Source organism: Lagopus leucura, unplaced genomic scaffold (genome assembly GCF_019238085.1).
Source record: "Lagopus leucura isolate 7727_CA_CO unplaced genomic scaffold, USGS_WTPT01 Super-Scaffold_100157, whole genome shotgun sequence".
Taxonomy (NCBI): domain Eukaryota; kingdom Metazoa; phylum Chordata; class Aves; order Galliformes; family Phasianidae; genus Lagopus; species Lagopus leucura.
The window spans coordinates 30,574,680-30,594,894 of NW_024962334.1; the positions used below are offsets into that span (position 1 = coordinate 30,574,680).

Sequence of the window (20,215 nt, forward strand, 5' to 3'; positions counted from 1 at the left end):
TCCTTGTGCAAACTTCCAACCTTCATTAGATTTTTCCACCCTTCATCAGATTTTAGGCTGTATAAAATGTCTTTGTCCCTGTACCAACCTGAGCTACTTAGGGGCAAGGAGAGGGGATGCAGCTATTGCTGTAAAAAAATAATCACCCCTAATCTCTCCCCAAAATCGAGAAGAAAGCAAGGGGTACTTTAGAATCTCAGTTTCAAGTTCAGCATCAGTTCCCCAACAATACAACACTGATTTTTTTTGAATAACTTTATTTTTTAAGAGAAGTAAGATGAAAAACTGCTCAAACAGAGGAATCAAGTCTTAAAATCCCGAGAATCTCAAACTGTATTCAGTGCTCTCTGTTACTGTGTATTACTAGTGTAAAGCACAGGAAAATTCAAAGCTCAGTAGATGATGTAAACTCCAATGCATTTTGAATTCATATGCTATTTTCTGTATTACTGAGATTCAAAGTACTTCACATTGTAGTGCTCGTATATTATGAATGCAGTGGGAACATCCCTATACCGAGATGCATTCCTTTTATGCAATCCAGGTAGCAGAAACGAAAGAATTTAGAAAATAGCATATAGAAGGCTGCCCCCCTCAGGCTGCTTCATGAACCACTACCAACAGGCAGCACAATCACTTAAGACAATCGTGTAGTTGCTCTGAAGTACACAGTTAAGTGCTCCACTGGCAGAAACAGTACCATTAGACTACATGTTACCACTAAGACATAAATACAAATCTCCCAAAAGTTCTCCATTTCCAACACCGTGTTTCTCAAAAGTGTTTGCATTGTTGAGGCATATCATATTGCATAGTTCTACTGCTTGCATTGCTGTTGCAAATGGCCACATTACTTAGTGTAGATCCCACCAAAAGAGGAAGACTTCATGCAAATTATCAGAAGTCTTAGCTTGAATATAACAGTTCTCTTACACCGCGTTTCACTTATAAGTACTACAAATAACTTGTGAACTTGCAAAAGTTCTTATCATCATCAATTTTATAGCTGAGCTGTAACTGTTAACTGAATTATGTCCTGGAAACACTGGAATAAAGTTCTGCACAGCACTTCTGCACTGGTCTCTGGGCATGACTTCCAGGAAGAACATAAAACAACGATCCTGTCAATACAGAAAACAATGGAGTTACCACTCTTAATTGTCACAGTCTTGGACACGTTATACAAATTGTTCTGAAATATCAAATTATCAGCAAGCTCTGAATCAAAAACTGGCCAATAAACAAACAAGTTATCTCAACATCCAGAAAATACAGGGCCTTCAGTAATGACAATGTTTACAGATCCTGAAACAGGGTATTTTGATTTCTACACGCACAGTGACATCACTTTGCTTATATCTTAAAATGCTTCAATTATATTTCTTCTCTACAACTAGTTTAAGGTTAAAGTACTTTTTCTTTCTGTTTACCCACTACATCTCAACTTTTATCTATTTATTTTAACAGAGCAACAGTGAAAGTATATTGGTTTGTACGCTCAAACTGAACCCACTCTGCAATGAAATTTGCAGTTAGCTTTAGACACAAGCCATCCAAAATAAACTAAATCATAAAAAAGCAGGTCATCTCAATGCACTCCATTTACTTCATTTGCTGAACAAGCAGTAATTTTTGTCCAGAAGGTGAGTAAGCCAAAGTTGCATTTTTCCTACCCTTTCATGAGAAGTGAAGCCAAATGCGTTAGCTTCTCCTCCGTCCTCCATGCCCTCCTGTACTGCAGCTGTCTATCCCATATCCCAGGCAATAGCTACTTTTTTTTTTCTTTTTACAAACACCTTTGCAGTTGATGATGGCTAAGAGCAATGCTTATTTTTAAAGGTTCCTCCTGTTGTTCCTCTTCTTAGCTTTCCCACTCTTCGCTTTCTGTGCCTTGTCAGCATCTTGTCACTACACCTCCACCATCTGTCCTTCCTCCCACTTGTGTTTTTCAGAATGTTAATGCCTCTGTTCTCCCTTATCTCCCATTTCAACCTTTTCTGACATGTTCAGCCATGTCCATCTTTTCCTTCCCTCAGCTTAGTGTTTGCTGCCTTTCCCATCACGATACAGTCAGAACCACATCCAAAATGAAACAACATCCTTACCTGTCATCTCTGATTGCATAAAAAAAGCCATAGCCGTGATATACCATAGGGAGTGCACATCCACTAAATCTGGTGTAGCCGGTCAGACTAGTTGAAAGAACAAAGTTCCCACCTCCACCACTGTAAAACATCAGAAAACAAAAGTGAATTTTGTCACACAGATCAAGAGATCATCACACTTAAGGCCATGTAACAAAGTGAGCCCTCGGTACCAAGGGGTACAACCTCTTCACAGTACAAGGCCACCAGTTACCTGGCTGTGAAGGCAGGGTCCACAAAGAGTTCTGGCACTGGCAGTCCCTGCTCCTGTGCTATGAGAAGGAGACCCAGGAGATGACGGTCAAATCCTGTCAAAAGAAATGCAAGTTCTGCATCATTAACAGCAGCATTTCTTGGTTTTCGGCTGTTTCAGTTCTGGAAGCTTGAAAAGCAGCTGAAGGACAGATAAAATGACAGAGTCCAGTTGAAAAAAAAAGGTTCATACTGCAGCATACAAAAACACTTCTCAAAAGCATGGTCTAAGATGCCATCATCACTTTAAGCTTGCACCACTGAGCCCAAATGCAATGAGCTAAAAGTGGTACAAATTGAGCACATATCCTCCAGAAAACAAAACCCAAGAAAAATATTTCTGCAAGGAGGAGTTTCACATGAAATTGGCTCACTGGCAGAAAAATAGTGAATTAATATTTAAAGTGAACGGGTCATTAGGGCTGAAGGAAGATGCAAGGACTAGCCTTTAGTTTCTCTCCAAAATTGTTTAAATATGAAGTGTTGATGGGTAGTTTTTACTGCAGTTGAAAACGAGACAGAAAACACATTAGCATACGTTCCCTTTTTACCCACAAGGAAACAATTTCTGATCCCTGAGTACCTCGTCCATTCTCACAGTCTTTCCTCATTCTATTGTGCTTTGCAAATGCTGCATGCATCAGCTGTAGGCGTTCATAATTCTGTACAAAGTAAGGGGAAACAGGTTAAGAAACAAGAGAAGAAAACATTCCAGATGAGTAACACATCAGCAGACACAGATCAACAAGCTCTTCCTTTCACAATTTTTAGCAATAGAAGAAAACAGAGGAATTGAAAGGTACATAAGAACCTTCTGACTCATCCATTTTCTTAAATTTCTCTAATTCTTTTCTCCCACATCCAAATTCCTTTCTTATGACAACTTACTCATTTGTTCCCTGCATCTCTGCTCTGCTACCTGTGTCACTTTTGTACTGAACAATATTCTAAACCTCACGCTCTTCCCCATACAAGCTGAAACAATGCAAAGCAGACATCATGAACTACAGAAATGAAACCCAAAATTCTACAGTACCACTTACTTCGAAAACACATCAGCTGTTAGCAGGTTTGCCTATCATTATCAAAAAAACCCAACATGAAGCATATCTTACCTCTTTAATTGAAACACACACATTTGCCAACCGCATTCCCCTCTATTCTCTACTGATCAAAACTTCACTTCCACAACCGTAATTCTGCCCATCACTGTCTGATTTTTATGAATATGTTAAATTGAAACTTACACATTAAAAAGAGAGAGAACAGAATATAGATATATGTTTTGGTAAAAGAGGCCTAGGGAAACACCTGTAGACACCCATGAACTTGGCTTGCACTTCGATTGCTAGTACTTGAACAACTCCTTTGTCCTCATGAGTGGCAGCAGCACTGAACGTGAACCACAGCCAGCAGTCACTCAATTTGGACAAAAGCCTAGCTACTGAGCTCACTGCAGGTAGTAGAAAACATGGTGTAAATGGTTTTTTATCCAAAGTACATGAATTCTAAAGGGGGGGGGGGGGCTTTGCATTTTAATACTAGATTTCTGATCCTCTTAATTGCAATACCATTGAAGAGCATACCAAGACCGCAACAGTTCATTACACACACACAAAAAAAACACAACAGCACCAGGAAACAGAATCATCACAGAATAATTAAGGTAGGAAAACACCTCTAAGATCAAATCTAACTGGCAACCCATCATCACCATGCTCACTGAACAATGTCCCTCAGTGCAGCATCCCTGCATTTCTTCAATGCCACCTCCCTAAGGAAGCCTGTTTCACCACTCTTCCTGAGAATTTTTTCCTAATAACCAGCCTGAAAAACCTAAGACACATTTTTGGTCACACATACATTATTTCTGTTGTATTCCTGCATTTTTCCCAGTATGAAATAGTAGAAAAATATAGAATCTCAGAATTTCCTTCAAAATATGTAGCTCTTTGTTTCAAAATATCCTAGTTTCATTTCTAAGAACTCTAAGAAACACGGTGAGGACAACAGAGAGTTTTTGTACAACTTTCACTTGGCAAGAGCAGCATGAAATCCTTTACCAGTCAGGGTCTGCAAGTCAGTCGCTGGAAAAAGGTCCTTGGCAGAGCTGTTCTCAGGCAAACTCTGGAATACATCCCTGTTGCCTTCAGGACAACAAGCAGATTTCAATCTTGCTCTCAAACTCAACAATTAGATTAACATTTCCTCATTTCACTTAAATATTGAAACAAAGGAACCACTCCACAACAGAATATAGTAGTTCCTAGCTAGTTCTTTTCTGAGGTGTGAAAATCAGAGTGAATATCTGTATGGGAACTGCTGAGACATGGCTTGAACCACTGACAGGTCATCTGGGAAAGGACCAGGTCAGCCCTGGCAGCACAGGTGAAGGCAATTCAGCTGTGTGACCAGAAGGAGTAGAGCCTGGGTGCACCTCTCCCTGGATTGCATTTAAGGGCTGACTGCCACAGGGGAAGGGCCTCTTTCTGGAGATCCCTCCCTTGTGGAGTCCTTTCTGCGAGCCTAGATCTTTGGAAATGGGTGAGCACCTTTACTTTTCCTGTGAAATACTATCCTATCCACGCTGGTCCCTTTGCTATTACATTCCTGTATTGCCCTTCCACCGCGTTAATCTTTCCAATTCTAACAATATCACTCAAGACAGACTTGAAACTGAAGTGTAAAACAGAACAGAAAAAAAGTATCAGAACAAGCCCACATGTGACAGCTCACCTCTGTCACAATGACCACAGCCAGACCTCAAGCAACATCAGTATTTCAGGTTTGTCTCACTGGAAACAAGCCAGCTCTCATTAATGGGACAGTAGTATAACAAAGGGTTAGCAATTAAAATGACAGGCCTTCTAAACACACTGCAATTGAAGTAGGGTTTCCATATTTACAGTGGCAGAATGATCCAACATGGATTTGCACCACTCTACTGCTTCCATGGTACACGGTCTGATGGTCTCTGTGCGGCCATGATAGAAACGCCTGGTCATTGCAGTTTCGTAACAGCAGCCCGGGCTAAGAAGAAAAATTAAGGAAGAGAATCTCATTAACTTAACTACCTGCTCTCTCCAGGGAAGAACTAACTAACAAACAAACCCCATATTCTGTGAAGTATTCTATCCACCCAGCTCAGTTACAAGCATCAGTAAGGCCCTAATTTATTTATTTATTTTAATTACAGGTCTGAAAAGGAACCACAAAGGAGCCGGAGGAGCTCTGCAAGATTCTGTATGACACAGATGACTGAAGAAGTGCCAGTGCTGTTATTCCACCTTGAGAAGTTCGGGTCTTTGTGGCTATTTTCTGCTAACTGCACATGTACCAGCTTTAATATAATTAAGCTAAATCTATGCAAGATTCAGCCTCACCACATACTGCCATCAAAGAAATCATCTACACCATGCAAACCCTCAAAGATTAAGTAATACTTGAAATAGGCAGTGTTTCCCAATGCTCTTATGTTTATATGGACAAGGCTGAATCTGCTGCATACTGATACCCAGCTAGCTTTTCTCTGGAGTGTCCTCAGTCCTATCCCACTCTAACATTTAATACACAGTTTAACTGCAACATACCAGTGTGCTTAAAACAAACTTAAGAGGGTTTTTTCTAAGTCAAATCATTTACTCCAATGTCTAGCAAACGAGATCTAGCATCCTGAGATACTGGCACCTCCAGTGATTAAGCATCATATGACTGTGAAGAAACTCTCCCTTCTGAAGCAAACAGTACTTGCCAGTAGTGACTCACACGAGGCACCATCTGGAAGAGTCAGCAAAGAGCACTTTGGGAACTCCAGGAAGAATGCTGTCTCTCCCCAAAAATACAAATGAAAATATTACAAAAATACTGAGCCAAACTTCTGGAAAGTCACTTTCTTTATTATTTTGCTCTGACTTTCACATCTAATTGTGCTGAAGGAAAGTGAGACATGAGGCTTTTCACAAATTTGGAAGACGGATCATTTTTAATCATTTGCTACAGGTAAAGATTTTTTCTCCACCTGAACAACTACTTAGCATTACAGAGTCCTGACCCACTACAAGTTTGGTATTCAACCTATTATTAACTATTAACAGCCCAAATCTATGTTTTCATGGATTCCACACTATGTACACACATGATCTCCACGGGGCATAAAGACAATTATTTGGAAGTCAAGAGCAAAAGCCCCTTGAATTTCAGTGGCAAAAAAGTATACAATGTTCAAAGTAAACAAAATCTTACTTCTTCACCGTTTTATCACTACAGCAAGTTACAAAGAGGCCACTGCATTATGTCTCCAGATCTATGCCTTTATTCAATGACCTATTTTTCCATTCCTAATCTGGGTAATGAGCTTTTCTTACCTGCCATGACATTTGTAATAAGCCAGCTGAAGGGCAAGCTGCACAAATGTATCTGGATGAAGCTTCCTCTTCTTAATCAAGGCTTTACCAAAAGATGTGAAGGCATAACATGCTAGTTGCAGGTCAGATATCTGGCAAATCACAGGAGGAAAAAAACAACACAGAAGTCAAGTTACTTCAAATATCACAGCTTGGTTCACTCCAGATACAACACATTCAATGTAAGAAAACAATGGTACAAATTTAACCATGGTCAAATCAAAATTCGCCAACCAAAAAACATATTCACTTGTTTTCTGGCATGAAGACTGTCAGTAAAGAATGCACAAATGCAGTGAAAAATTCAGTGACAATTAGGAGAAACAGTAAGAAATCTCACCTTTTCATAATATATTTCTTTAGTACGTTCAATTTCATTTACAATTTTTTGGTCTACTGTGAATATAAGTTCCTCTGGCCATGGAATATCCCTCACTTTATCTGATCCCTGGGAGTAGACAAGCAAAGAGAGAAAAGAGAAACTGTTATCCATTAAAAAAAAACAAAACAAAACAAAAAAAAAAAAAAACCAACACAAATCCATTAACCAATACATCTAGAAGCTTAAAGAACACATACCTTCCATTTTCCCTCATTTTCAATAATCTTTTGTTCAGCAGAAGATAACATGGTGATTAAAGCCATGGCATCAAAAGGAGCATGCTGTAATCATACAGGACAAGATAGTACATTATTTGCATGACTGCAAGAGGATCTAATTTTTTTTTTTTTAATCCCTGGCCTACTTATTCCCCCCAAGACTAACAGTGTTACTGCACAGCGTTGGACTTGTTTTTCTAGTTCTTCTGCAACACTTCTGCAACAGCTAATGCCAGTTATCTTGCTGCTTTGACTGCTCTGCAGCTAGACATGCACTATAGCACTGCTATGGAGAAGCAGATTTTAAGCACGATGTAGACTGTCCTGTCCACTTCAGTATAAAAATAATTCAGTTCAACAGAAAGGGCTCGTTTTAAGCCTTTGTCTGCAATTATTATCATTATTATTATTTACTCAGGAACTCCCTCATTAAACAGTTTCAGAAATAAGATTATGATTTCAGAACTCAAGACCTTAATTCAGGTATGATGTAATATCCAACACTGGAAAAACAGACTGGCTTTGGAAACCTGCCAGTCAAGGTGCCAGACTACACCAAAAGGGAACACATTAAGTATTTAACACTCTGAAAGAGGGAGCTTATTCAGTAAGTACTTGGAAAGTTTATAAGTGGATTTTTTTTCATACTTACATCACAGAATGCACTGGAGGTTCCATTGGAGAAGAATATGCTATTGTAGGACTTATCTCCCCAGCGCACAGTTGGATCACCTGCTAGGCCCAGCCTCGTTAGCTAAAGCAAAAATTACACACTGTGGGTTTTCAGAAACCCCAAACACATTGCCAACCTCTGTCAGCTGAACCAAATCTACACTAACACGGTGAGGCCTAACTGAGAGAAAACATTTTCATCCAGCTGAAGAAGAAACATGATTATAAGCCTAAAAGTTTAAATCAAGAGTCCGAACAAGTTGCTGACTGTATGTCTAAGGACCTTGAAGCACTGAGATCTAAAAGATCACAAAGGTGTATTTTAGCTGTTCTCTCTTCCAAAGTCCAAACAATTCAACCCATTTGTTTCTATGGATCAACAGGAAATGTGACCTGAACATTTACCTGCTTAATACTCTGTTATGAAGGAGCAAGAGATGCTATTTTTTATCACAGAAAGAGCAGATGCAGAATATATATACACACACAGAACAGAATATATAAAGAACAGAGAAGAATTATGAAAAATCCTTAGCTACCTCTGTGTAGTCCTCAGGAGTTGCCTGGGGACTAGAATCATCCAGGCTGACTACAAACAAACTTTGCTGTATTTTTTCAAGATGAGCTAGGTTCTTTGGGTCCAGACTGATTAAATAGTCACGTGTCTAGAAAGCAAGAAGTGACAGAGCTAAGTGAAACAACATCTTTCCAGAGGTCACAATACTTTTATGAGGAAAAAACTGTTGAACTATTCCAACCTCCGCCCATTTTGTCCTTTCACTGCTTGTTAAGGCTGATAGTCCTGGTCCATCTGGTTCACTATGGCATCTTTTCTGGATGTATGTAAGTTGCCTTTAACAAGATTTCAAAAACTAAAGTTAACAAAGAACATACAGAGGCTGCATCAAAATCACACTTTCTCTCTCTTTTTTTTTTTTTTGTTTTCACATTCACAAGCTAATATGAAATGTAAGGAATACAAGTCAGATACTAAGGGCAACTGGATGTCTGCTTTGTTTTCAATTGCTGAAGTTAACTTCAACTGCAGCTACCAGCTCACTACAGACCTACACATAAACAATCACAACCTTAAGGTGCAATGAATGTTCTTAAAATTGAATTTAAGACTTCAACAGCATAGATCAAACTTTCCTGAGCAGCAAAAATCAGCAATACTGCAGCTTTGCAGCCTTTATAAAACTAACTGGATACAATGGCAAAACTTCCACTCAACAGAAACTCAGAAGCTTATAGCAGAACAGTAGTTAGTGTGTAACTGACTCAAGATACACAAGAATGCCTATCTTTTCCTTGCACTGTCTGTTTGAAAGACTAAGACCACGCAGCCCAGCCATCAACCCATCATCGGAATCAGGATGATCTTGTACTTCAGTAGTACATCCTTGGAACATAATGCAGAAGGGCTAAATGAAGCTGTTTCAGTAGGAATCACCACATGCATGTGTCGACAGGGAGCTAATTCATAGTTTGTAAATCTGTTTTTCAACCCCCTTACTGTTCCAGATAAAGAAAGCAAGCAAGTTACAGATGTTTAAGATTGAAGACACTAATCTGGCTCGTCCTTTGTTCTGGCACTCTTTCCTATTAAATGTCACTACTGAAATTTACTATTTAATGAGCGAGATTCTTTCTCTCTGCTTCTCAGCAGCAGTTTAGGACTATGAAAAGAGCCATAGTCACTCTTCCACTGTTGAAAAGACAAGAAATGCAAGCAAAATATAACTGTATTGCTCTGTAGTAAGAAAAGCCAATGTATACTAAGATTTTTGATGCTGCTGAACTCAGCAACAGGAAATCCAGTCCCTCCACACCGTTAGGATTGTAGTGTAGTCAAAAGGATACTGGTAGCATGACCAGAGAGGACTGGTCCTTAAACAAATAATGTTACAGGACGGATAATTCTGTGCTCAAGAAGCTTCACACATACATGATCTTTCCTACTGGAACACCTTCATTAAGCCCTTTCATGTGATATTCTATGAGTGTACTACAGAACTATATAACCATGATTCATGGCAAGAAGACGCCACCTGCTAAATCAAAATCTACCAGAATCTTACTCTTCAGCTGCAGTCTCTCTCACCCCTACTTCTTTAGGGTGAGAGGGAAAGAAACAGAGACTGTCTTTAGTACGTGCTCAAACAGAACAGAGTATTAAAAGCAAGGTAGTCCGAAAACCTGGAAATCTCTGGAGCTGTCAGCATGTTGCCTTCGTGTATAGCATCAAATGCAAACACTCGGCCTCGACACAGGACTACTAAGTGAGATGGGCATTCACCTTCAGTCACTGAAACAAAGCAAAGTAAAACATGAAAATCCAACGCTAGGGAGAAAGTGAGCAACAGATAAAGGAAAAGTATTCAGCAAGTCCTACAGATGCTCTTTTTTCAAAATGAGGAAGACTCCATAGAGTTAAAAAGAGGAATGCATTAGAAAGTTCAAGATTGATTGTATAACCTTACTACAGTTCTGAAGTTTAAGAGGACTCAAATCTACACAAGCACATAACTTTCACCATTATTAACTAGTTCAAGCCACTGTCATTACTTAGCAGTAAATCTAAGTAACTCATGCATTTTGTAAGCAGAAACATTCTCTGCCAAAACAAGTGTTAGTTACTAAAAGTTGATGCAAACATTTTTCTCTTGCATGAAATTTTGTTCTGTTTAAAAAACAGGCAGTGTGAAAGGCAGGCAGGAAACATAATGCATTTTTCTGAAACTGAGCCACTGCACTCTGCCGTGAGACAAAGAGGAAACATATGCTACTTATTCACAAATACATAACACATGCCCCCCAAAAACCTTAATCTTGACCATAAGGCCCTTATACATCTATCTTCCTGGCTCTACGTTATATAGAATGTAATATAATTCAACATGCATCTGATCAAGGACATTATAGAACACGGAATTTACCATTTCAAATAAACTCATTTTCACAGATCACAGACGTGGCATCTAGTGTAACAAAACAGAAGGGACTACATCAATTTGGGGGTATTTTTGATAGCATCCTCCTAAGTGCAGTTGCCTGAAGCAAGGCATAGAATTAAGTTTGGAAGTTAAGATACCTAGAATCATGTGTCTGACCTAACACTGCACTTGAGGGACATCAACTCAACACACCAAAATCTATGAGCTCTCTGTTCTCATTAAGGCGACTGCTGCAGGGTAAACCAAGCAGCTCTCCAGGCTCCACTGATCAAAGTCACTTGGGATCACTTTAATGTGGTCTTTAACTGCAACCTGACATTACCTGTCAAACCTTAGGTGTCCTAAATCTTACTTAAAGTGTTTTTAGACTGTGTCAGTTCCCTCTGTAGCCAATGGAGAGAAACAGATCTCTCTGCAGATAGCAATTTCTTCTGCTTCTCTTATATATCTGCATATTTGGAAAACCCAAATCCTTTCCTAGAGGTACTCATATTACTCCATGAATCACACAGAACAAAGGTAACTAATTGGACTAAGCATTTCCCCTGGAGGCAGGGAAACGGATTTCACCTGCTGTGTACGATATGAAAAATAACATAAGCATGACTGTTTAATAAAGCTTTTGTAATATTTTAAAGGAAAAAAGGGATGTGAATTGCTTGTGTATCCACAAAACCCCACCTTTGTTCATTAAGTGTGATCATAACATTGAATTTCCACTGCTCGAATGTTTCTTCTACTTTTGGTATTTACCTCTTCAATTTAACCCTAAGAAAAGCCCACAAAACTTGCCTTCTGCTCTGCATTTTTGCTACAATTCCTGTGGCACAGTGACTTCCTTACACATTTTCTGTGGAGCAAGGCCTGCAGAGCCTCTATTCTCTCGAATTCCTGAGTCTTGTAGGAATTCATATCTCCCATGATTAACTAGAGCAGCATGCCTGAACACTTCTAGAGGCATCAGAGCAAGTGTCAGAGGGGTGTTATGACTTCAATTTGCTGGTTGCCAATATTACAATCATTTCAAAGAAGGACAAATAAGAACATTACACTTACTCCATCTCTTGACCACGCATCCAAAAAAACTGTTAGAAATTTAAGAAACTGGCTTCGAGAATTACCATGGAAAATAAGAAAATAAGAAAATAAGAAAATAAGAACTGACACTCAGTGTCACTCAAAGTAACACTCAGTGATAGAAAAATACATAAGAACTGTTCCAATAGAATGTACAGGAACACATTCTAGAAAAGCAACCTAAGGAAAAAGATAATTACAAACAATGCTGATGTTCTGTCCAAATAATGCATCTAATAAGCTCACATTTGTAACGTACAGAATTTTTCTTCTTCTCTTTCGTAATGCAATCACACATCTAACAGATACCAGCTTGGTAACATACAAATTGAGGTAGAGTCTTCTTGTAACCTTATTTAAAAAGGACTAAATATTGCACAAAAAAAAAAGAAAAAAGTAATCAGTGGTTTAGATTGCTTCCTTATATAAGGACACAACATCCAGTATCTGATTTAGTTTTTGAAGACAACTTTGATGGTTAAAATGCCCACTCCGTTAGCTCCACAATACGAAATCATTTGCTTGTATTAACCTACAATCTGCATTTACTTACCAGTCTTAAAATAGTTGCAGAGTGAGTCTCTGGTAATTCCAGGAACCTTGCAAGTGTTAAAGAGCATTCGAAATTGGCTCATGTCCAGAACAGCATTCCCAGATCTCTCTATAATCACTTTCTCTCTAAAAGAAATATACCAAAACTAAGCACAAGGGGTAATTATCCAAGTAAATCAAGGTAAGACAAGCCTACATTTCACTGCAAAGAACTGATGCCAAGAAGCACTTTTCCACTACTGAAGTACACACAGATCACTAATGTTTAGAAACAATTACTACTTCTTAAAAGTCTTACGCTCGTAATAGCTCCCAGTACTTCAGGGTGTGCCATACATTCACAGATGCTCTCTCTATCTGAGTGCCTTCTTTGGGTGGCCAGCAGTGTTCAATGTAGGGACCAGGGCCTCCCATGTTACAGTTTATTTGCGTTGATATGCGAAGATCAAGATAAGCCACATTCAGCCACCACTCCTCCAGCTGGAAATGAAAAATGTTCAGCATCAGAGTAATTTTCAGACACTAATTTTCTAATAATCACGGCATGATAGGTGCAATTTTTGTTTATTTTTTTAACTTTTTGAGCAGTAGCTCCTACATAATAGGAGGCAGGACAGTAGTTCAAAAAGCAATTGCTGATGCTAATGTCACATCTAGCTCTTATTTTCAAGAACTTAAAATTCAATACTGCTTAAGTAGATTAAAGTAACAGAAGGTAAGTAACTTACTATTTTAGTAAAGGAACTCTTATCCCCCCAGTTTGAAAAAAATCACACACAGATAAACACGTTCATATCCACAGGACAAGTGGCAGACATAAGGGAGACCATAAGATTAAAAAAAAATCATAGCTAAGTGTCTCTCAAAATTATATGCCAACCAGCAACTAACCACTTGTTCTCCAAAAAGATACTGCTATCTTCCTGCCTAGCAGCAGAGTAACACACCTACAAAACTGAGGAATAAGCTGAATTATGATATTTACATATCTACATACATACCCAATTCCTCCTGGTTTTAGCTCTTTCCAGTAGTTTCTGATGCAGCTCTTTGCCAATCCCATTTTCAAATTTTTTAACAATATCCTCTGTTCTTTGATATTCTTCTTGATTTAGAAATGGCTTCACTGCAAAAAGGAGATGTATTTAAAAACAACTGCATGCTGAGATTTATTCCAGGATTCAGATGTCACAGGCAAGGGAGTAGATGAAAGCACTCAAGATTTACTTGTCTAAAACATGCATTTTAGGGGGGATGGAGTGGACAGGACTCCTTTTAAAAGCTATAAATAAATCACAGTGTGTTCTAATAAAGACATACATGCATACTTTTAAACAAATTCAGGGATCAGTAGATGAAATATTTACCAGATAACTACATCCAATACATTTTGAACTCTAGCTGGAAATATTATGCAGCCCTGCACTTCCACCAGCTGAATTCAATAATAAGTAAGTTTATGGGAACTTTGCTTATAAATTAATACACTGAGCCATACATGTCTGTTACCTTACTGCACCATCTGTACGCTACTTGCTCTTATATTCAAGCCCATTCACAGACTACAAGCACTTTACTCATCAATTCTCCTATGTTCCCCCTACTTCAATGATAATGGCAGTTAGTGATACCCAATTTTTATGTGTTAAAATACTCTTGGATTTTTCTCAGATCATACACAATAATACAGGCTGTAAACATTTGCACAATATGTCATGATAAAAAGGGTTTTAGGAGGCTTTCTGATGACAGTAATGGTATCTATGGTCAGCAGCAAACACTGCCAGTCAGTACATGGGTATATCTCAGTTTTTTCTCACAAATAACCTTGCATATAACATGTTTTCTAGTATTTTTATACATAGATTGGCATATCACAGGCAGACAGAATGGGGGTGTGGCAGTTCTGCTCACTCAGTGCCTACACAATGAGTTCTGATTCATATTTGAGGCTGCTGAACACCGATGTAAATCACCTTCTCATCTGTCTCTCTTGCAATAAACTTGTGATCAGCTTACCAGTGCAAAGAAAGGAGGAAAGATACATAGTTACTAAAAACTAAACAAGTATCTGTATTATCTCTGATCTACCTCTGGGGAGAAACAAAGCAGGGCAAGGTCCTCCTGCTACATCCCACTGGAATAATGACTGCTTGATTGCAACCACTTTTTTCTTCTGCACAGAATTGCGAAGCTGAAGTTGGAAGGAGCTCAGGAGACCATCTAGCCCAACACCCCAGCTCAGCAGAGTTAGCTACAGCAGGCCGCTCAGGGCTTTAATGGGCTTTGAAAACCTTCAGAGACATGCAACCTCCCCAGTAGCAATCTACTCCAGTGCGCAACCATCCTCATTGTACAGTAAGTTTTCTTGCATGTAAATGGAATGCCTTGAATTTCAGTCTGTGCCCATTGCCTCTTGCTCTCACTTAACACCACTGCAATGAGCCTGGCTCTGCCTTCTTTATCCACCCCCAGCAGGTATTTATACACTTTGCAAAGTCCTTCCAGGCTGAACAATATCACCTCAGATAAACCAAACCCTTAATCACCTTCACAGCCCTACACTACTCTTGCTCCTTCATGTGCATGTCTCATTTGTCCTTGCGAGCCCAGAAACGAACACAGCATTTTGTTCCAACATAGAGATCCCTTCCAATCCAAGCCATCCTAAAGACAATCTAGCCCAAATCCCATGTCAGCAATGGGGACACCTTACACTAGATCAAGCGGCCCAAAGTCCCATCCCATCCCACCTGGCTTTTAATGCTTCTAAGGATACGGGACTCGCCTATACCTGGAATGTGTGCTGCTGATCATAAACCTTTGAGCCCAGGAGCTGAGAGTGTTTTCAGTCCACCTGACTGTTCACTATCTAGGCCATATATTACCAGTTCAGCTATAAGCAACGTACACTGTTCAGCAATAGGTTTCTACAATGTAAATAAGACATAAGCCATATATATATATCTCTTCTGCAGAATTTAAGTTACAGCAACAATTCAAGCTGGGCACCTCTGAGGATAGGCCACAAATACAGAAATCCCTAGGCACTTATACAGTCTTTATACTGTATATCCCCCAACCCTTATCTGGGGGTCCAGACCAGCCATACCAAGGCTGGGGGTCTTTCTGCTCTGGGTTGACTCCCATCACTGCCTCTAGACACACTGTTTTCTCTCATCTTCAAGGCTGCTAAATCCGCACAACGGAGTCTTTCTTATATTTCAGTTTGCTCCTGCTTCTAAGTGGGTAGAAGTTAAGCGGCCTGCATGCACCCTTAGGCCTTGGCAAATTTAGCTTCTTATGTTAAGAAAGCTCTGTGTGAGATTCCTATATTCAAGCAGCATAGCAAATTGACGACAGTCGTCTCATCGTAAAAGATTATGAGGTTGGTAAGCATGATTTCCTCTTCATTAATCCATGCTGACCCAGTCACTTCCTTGTCCTCCTTTTTTGGAGGTTGTTTTCAGGATTATTTGCTACATCACCGTCCCAGAGATCAAGGGTGACTGATCTGCAGTTCCCCAGATCTTTCTTCTTGAGCAGTGGAGGCACTCGCCTTTTTCCCCTCAAGAACACTCTCCAGTTAAAATGATCTTTCAAAGATGATCAAAAGTGGTATCTCAGAGACAAAGCCCAGCTCCCTCAGCAATCACAGGCACATCCACCCCATTCAAGCCTTTGAAATCACTCATATCCAATTTCTCTAAGCACCCCCTCTGCTGATCCTCCTCCACCAAGGCTAGGCCTTCCTTTCAACATGATTTCATTTTTATGGTGATCTTAGAAAGAATTCCAGTATTTTTAATTACCTATCTTAAGGAGAAAAGCAAAGACCCATTTGAGCTACATCCTAGGTCCCTTATGTCCAGAACAGTACAGTGCAAGTCTTATTGGTATTTTACAGATTTCATGGGGGAAAAAAAAAAATACAAAATGAAACAAAACATGGACATCACAGGTGCTATTTATTTGAGGTATAACCAAGATGTCTTGAGGATTGGGTGGACATGATGATCAGATGAGGCTGAGAACCAAGTCTGTTCAGCTTACAAAGAGAATGCAAACGGCAACACATAGCAAAAGTAAAGCATAACTCTTCCCATGTGCACAGGATTAGGATAAGAGAAAAATGGACTCAAGCTGCAATACAGGAAGTCTCTGACAAGAAAAATATGAGGGCTTATTTCTTGATGGTGGGGCTTGTTTGTTTTTATTCATCCTCCTCCCCCATTAATTGAGGGTGATCAAACTGACTGCACAAGGAGATTGTGGAATCTCCAGCATTGCAGGGATTCAAAACACAGCTAAGCAACACTAGAGCAAACTTAACTGAATGACCTTTGAACAGGAATTTGATTTAGATTAACCATTCAGACAACAATTCTATGATTGTGTGAATCCTTTCCATATAAAAACAACTCAATCGGATGTAGAAAGGAAAGGCAATAGAAGGAAGGAGCAAAACTCAGATCCTCACTCACTAGACTTCAGTGAAATACCTGGACTGTCTCCGGACCCATATATCTTGTCTTCACTTCTGCATAGAGATCACCTCTATTCATGAACAATAAGTATCCCATGACTGATGGCTTCAGTTGGGTATAGTTAAGGAACCTTTCTAGAAGGCCAAGGCTTGGGGTTTTCATACTCTCAAACTGAGTTGAAGTTTCTGAGTCTAAACTTCACCTGAACTGAAAGGCTAAAAAATGTGGTTACATCCAACTTCTTTCTTCAAAACAAAGTTAATCATTCTGAATCCAGAGCAGGCAGCTACTGTAAGGCTTTGAGCAGGATACCATCTGAGATCCAGATTTTCCAGTTGACTGGCTTTAAACAGATAAGTGCTTTACCATCAGGCACAGTGACTCATGTGAAGTGCCCAGGGTTCTCCTCTGACCAAGAGAGGACAAGCGTTCTCAAGGAATGATTCAGAGCACTGTAAAGGGTCATTTGGATGTTCAAATCCCTCTGAAGAAGCCTACACTCCCTTTGCTGAAATCAGTGAGGTTTCTCTCCACCCAACTCTCCAGCCTGTCCAGGTCCTGCTGAATGGCAGCACAGTCTTCTGGCATGTCAGCCACTCCTCCCAGCTTTGTATCATCAACAAGCTTGCTGTGAGTGCACCCTATTCCTCCACTGAGATCACAGACGAAGATATTGAACGTGACTGGAACCAGCACCAACCCCTGGGGAACACCACTAGCTACAGGCCTTACACTGGACTCTGCGCTACTGAACACAGCCCTCTGAGCTCTGTAGCCAGTTCTCAATCCACCTCACTGTCCACTCATCACCCCACACTTCCTGAGCTTACCTATGAGGATGTAAAGGGAGACAGCATTGAAAGAGCACTGAAATAACTTTCCTTCAACTTGAAGACAGACTAAAGAAGATCAACAACAGCGATCAAAATTACAGGATGGCTTATGTATGAGGACCAGAAAGTAGAAAACAACTTCAGCATGGAAAAAAAAAATTCAATTGAGGAAAAGTGTGATAAGCTACTTATGAAAAAACTGATGAGAAGCAGAAAACAAGAGCAAACAAATTCAGTCAGGTATCATCATTCCAGGAGAGAGTTATTTATTAACTTGGAAAGCCAGATAGATTTACAAAATTAAGCTCTAAAGGGTAATTGTTATTGCACATTCAGTACCATTACAACACAATTTAAGTTAACCTACACTGCAACAGAACAAAAGCATTTTGTTATGACATCAACCTCTACCCCTCAAAAAACACTATTTCATCATTCTGCATCAAAAAGTTAAGTAATTAGGAACAACAAAGAAAACCTATCAACTATTCCTCTGATGGGGAGGTTCCTACTATGCCCAGGATAAAAGAGAACTCTGAATTTAGGGATTTGTTGATTTGGGAAAAAGAGACTATGATGTAACAAAGGACTGTGCTAGGGACAAAACTTCAGGTTTTACTGCTACCATTTCTCTATTACAGGTAGGATGGTAAGACATGGCAGACATTCAAGAGAAAAGCTCAATATCTCTGAGTTCTGGAAATGGTTAAAGGAGCATAGGAAAGAAATCTGAAGATAATGGCTACCTTCACCCTCCCCAGTATATCAAAGTTGCTCTGACAAGTCAGCTTAGTTTTATAAACAAAGCTAGATACATTTCCACTGATGTTTTCAAAACTTCTCTGATGCTATTTTCTTTAGGCTCGTCAAAGCAGAAATCTCCTTAAGTTAAATTATCAAAAAATGCCCATTGATGCTTTTTCCTACTGCTCTGTAATTAATAGTATTAATGTGAGAAACACCATTTAATTACAAAAAAAAAAAAAGTTTGAAATCACTTTTTTTTTTTTTAACCTTTTTTTTAAAAATCTTTAAACACAAAGATTCTGTGCAAACAGTCATGAACAGGCCAAGTAGTCATGACACAAAACAAAACTTGTAGAGGGCAGAATATTTTTTATTAGACATAGCTGTGGGAAAAAAAAAAAAAAACAAAAAACAACCCTCTGGAGGGGAAAAAAACACGAAAATAAAAACCAATAGAAGGTAACCATCTTATACACCCAATTCCCCTCTTGCTGAAGAAGAAAGGACAAGTGGTTAAGGTGGGAGCTTTTACGTAAGTTGCTCTGGGCACTTAGTTTCCAAATTTGAAAGTGATGTCGTGCCCCAAACATGATGAAATTCCATCCCCCTCCTCAACCTCCAGAGTCACGGCAGCTGGTACAAGCTGCATACGAACACTACCTGGCAAATATCAGCCTGGTTTCATGTGCACACACCACTCCACTGTTAAATCATTACCTGAATCAAGGTATTTACTTAAAGATTCATCCAGAGGAGGTACAGGCAGCGGAGGCAGGGAATCTTGGTACTGAAACGTTCGCTCTTCAGAGGACTCGAGCACTTGCTTTTCCATGCTGTAGACCTGCAGCACGATATTAGGTATATTAATGACGCTGCAGATAAATGATACACTGCCTCCCTATTCCTTTTTTATTTTCCTTTCTTTATTTCATTCACACAGTGAAAGGCATATGTCATAGGAATCTCTATGGACAACACCCAAACTTGAGGATTCTGTTGGCCAGCAGCCTCAGAAGCATATACACATCAGGGGAACGTTGACCAAAGGGCTCCCAACCGCTTCTTTCTTGGTTAATTCTAACTAATAAACTCAAAACTACGCCTTTTCCTTCTCAAAACGCAAGCAGCTCGCCCCCGACCCACCCTGCTACGTTCCCCAAACCCCTCGCACACCTCCAGCCCGCCGCCTACCTACCCGCGCTGCCGAGCAGCCGCTGAGGGGCCGTTACCCGACCGAACCTTCGAGCCCCGAGCGAGATGGGCCCACGCGAGGCCCGAGGCCGCTGCCACCGCACCACGGCGAGTTTACACGTAGGCTCGGGGCCTCGGCCCGGAGAAGCACGGAATCAGCCCAGCCACGGCGCTGCCCGGCCCGTACCGCTCCCTCTCGAGCACCGCTCACCTCCCCGAGCCGCCGCCTTTCGCGGCCGATCGCTCCCCGCCCGCCCTTACCTCTGCCCCACTTCCAAGCGGGCCCGGAAACACGGCGGG

The 20,215-nt window shown here is 40.1% G+C and overlaps 1 protein-coding gene across 3 annotated transcripts; it reads right to left on the minus strand.

Moving 5' to 3' along the window:
* Positions 1–224: 224 nt before the first annotated feature.
* Positions 225–20,208, minus strand: CROT (carnitine O-octanoyltransferase). Of its 3 annotated transcripts, none has more exons than XM_042888098.1 (17): positions 20,177–20,208; positions 19,442–19,565; positions 13,659–13,783; positions 12,956–13,137; positions 12,659–12,783; positions 10,271–10,379; positions 8,830–8,923; positions 8,611–8,736; positions 8,052–8,153; positions 7,379–7,462; positions 7,140–7,247; positions 6,761–6,891; positions 5,303–5,426; positions 2,980–3,058; positions 2,359–2,452; positions 2,106–2,225; positions 225–1,121 (listed from the first exon to the last, which is right to left on the minus strand). In XM_042888098.1, the coding sequence occupies exons 2-17, from the start codon at positions 19,554–19,556 to the stop codon at positions 1,001–1,003; spliced, it is 1,839 nt and encodes a 612-aa protein (XP_042744032.1). In that variant the 5' UTR covers positions 19,557–19,565; positions 20,177–20,208; the 3' UTR covers positions 225–1,000. The 3 variants fall into 3 exon arrangements, 2 of the variants coding, with proteins under 2 accessions (XP_042744032.1, XP_042744031.1); XM_042888097.1 differs by lacking the exon at positions 20,177–20,208 and adding an exon at positions 19,920–20,127; XR_006181744.1 differs by lacking the exons at positions 225–1,121; positions 2,106–2,225; positions 2,359–2,452; ... (7 more) ...; positions 8,830–8,923; positions 20,177–20,208 and adding an exon at positions 19,920–20,140 and having other exon boundaries at positions 10,292–10,379; positions 12,994–13,137.
* Between the last annotated feature and the right edge of the window lie 7 nt (positions 20,209–20,215).

What these genes read in the sequence shown, in the direction of transcription:
- CROT (XM_042888098.1), bottom strand. Translation starts at nt 19,556, where the DNA reads ATGGAAAAGCAAGTGCTCGAGTCCTCTGAAGAGCGAACGTTTCAGTAC. An exon ending in TACTGGGAGCTATTACGAGC is followed by an intron (nt 12,784 to 12,955) that starts GTAAGACTTTTA and finishes TATTTCTTTTAG; the next exon opens with AGAGAAAGTGATTATAGAGA. An exon ending in CTGCAACTATTTTAAGACTG is followed by an intron (nt 10,380 to 12,658) that starts GTAAGTAAATGC and finishes GCTTTGTTTCAG; the next exon opens with TGACTGAAGGTGAATGCCCA.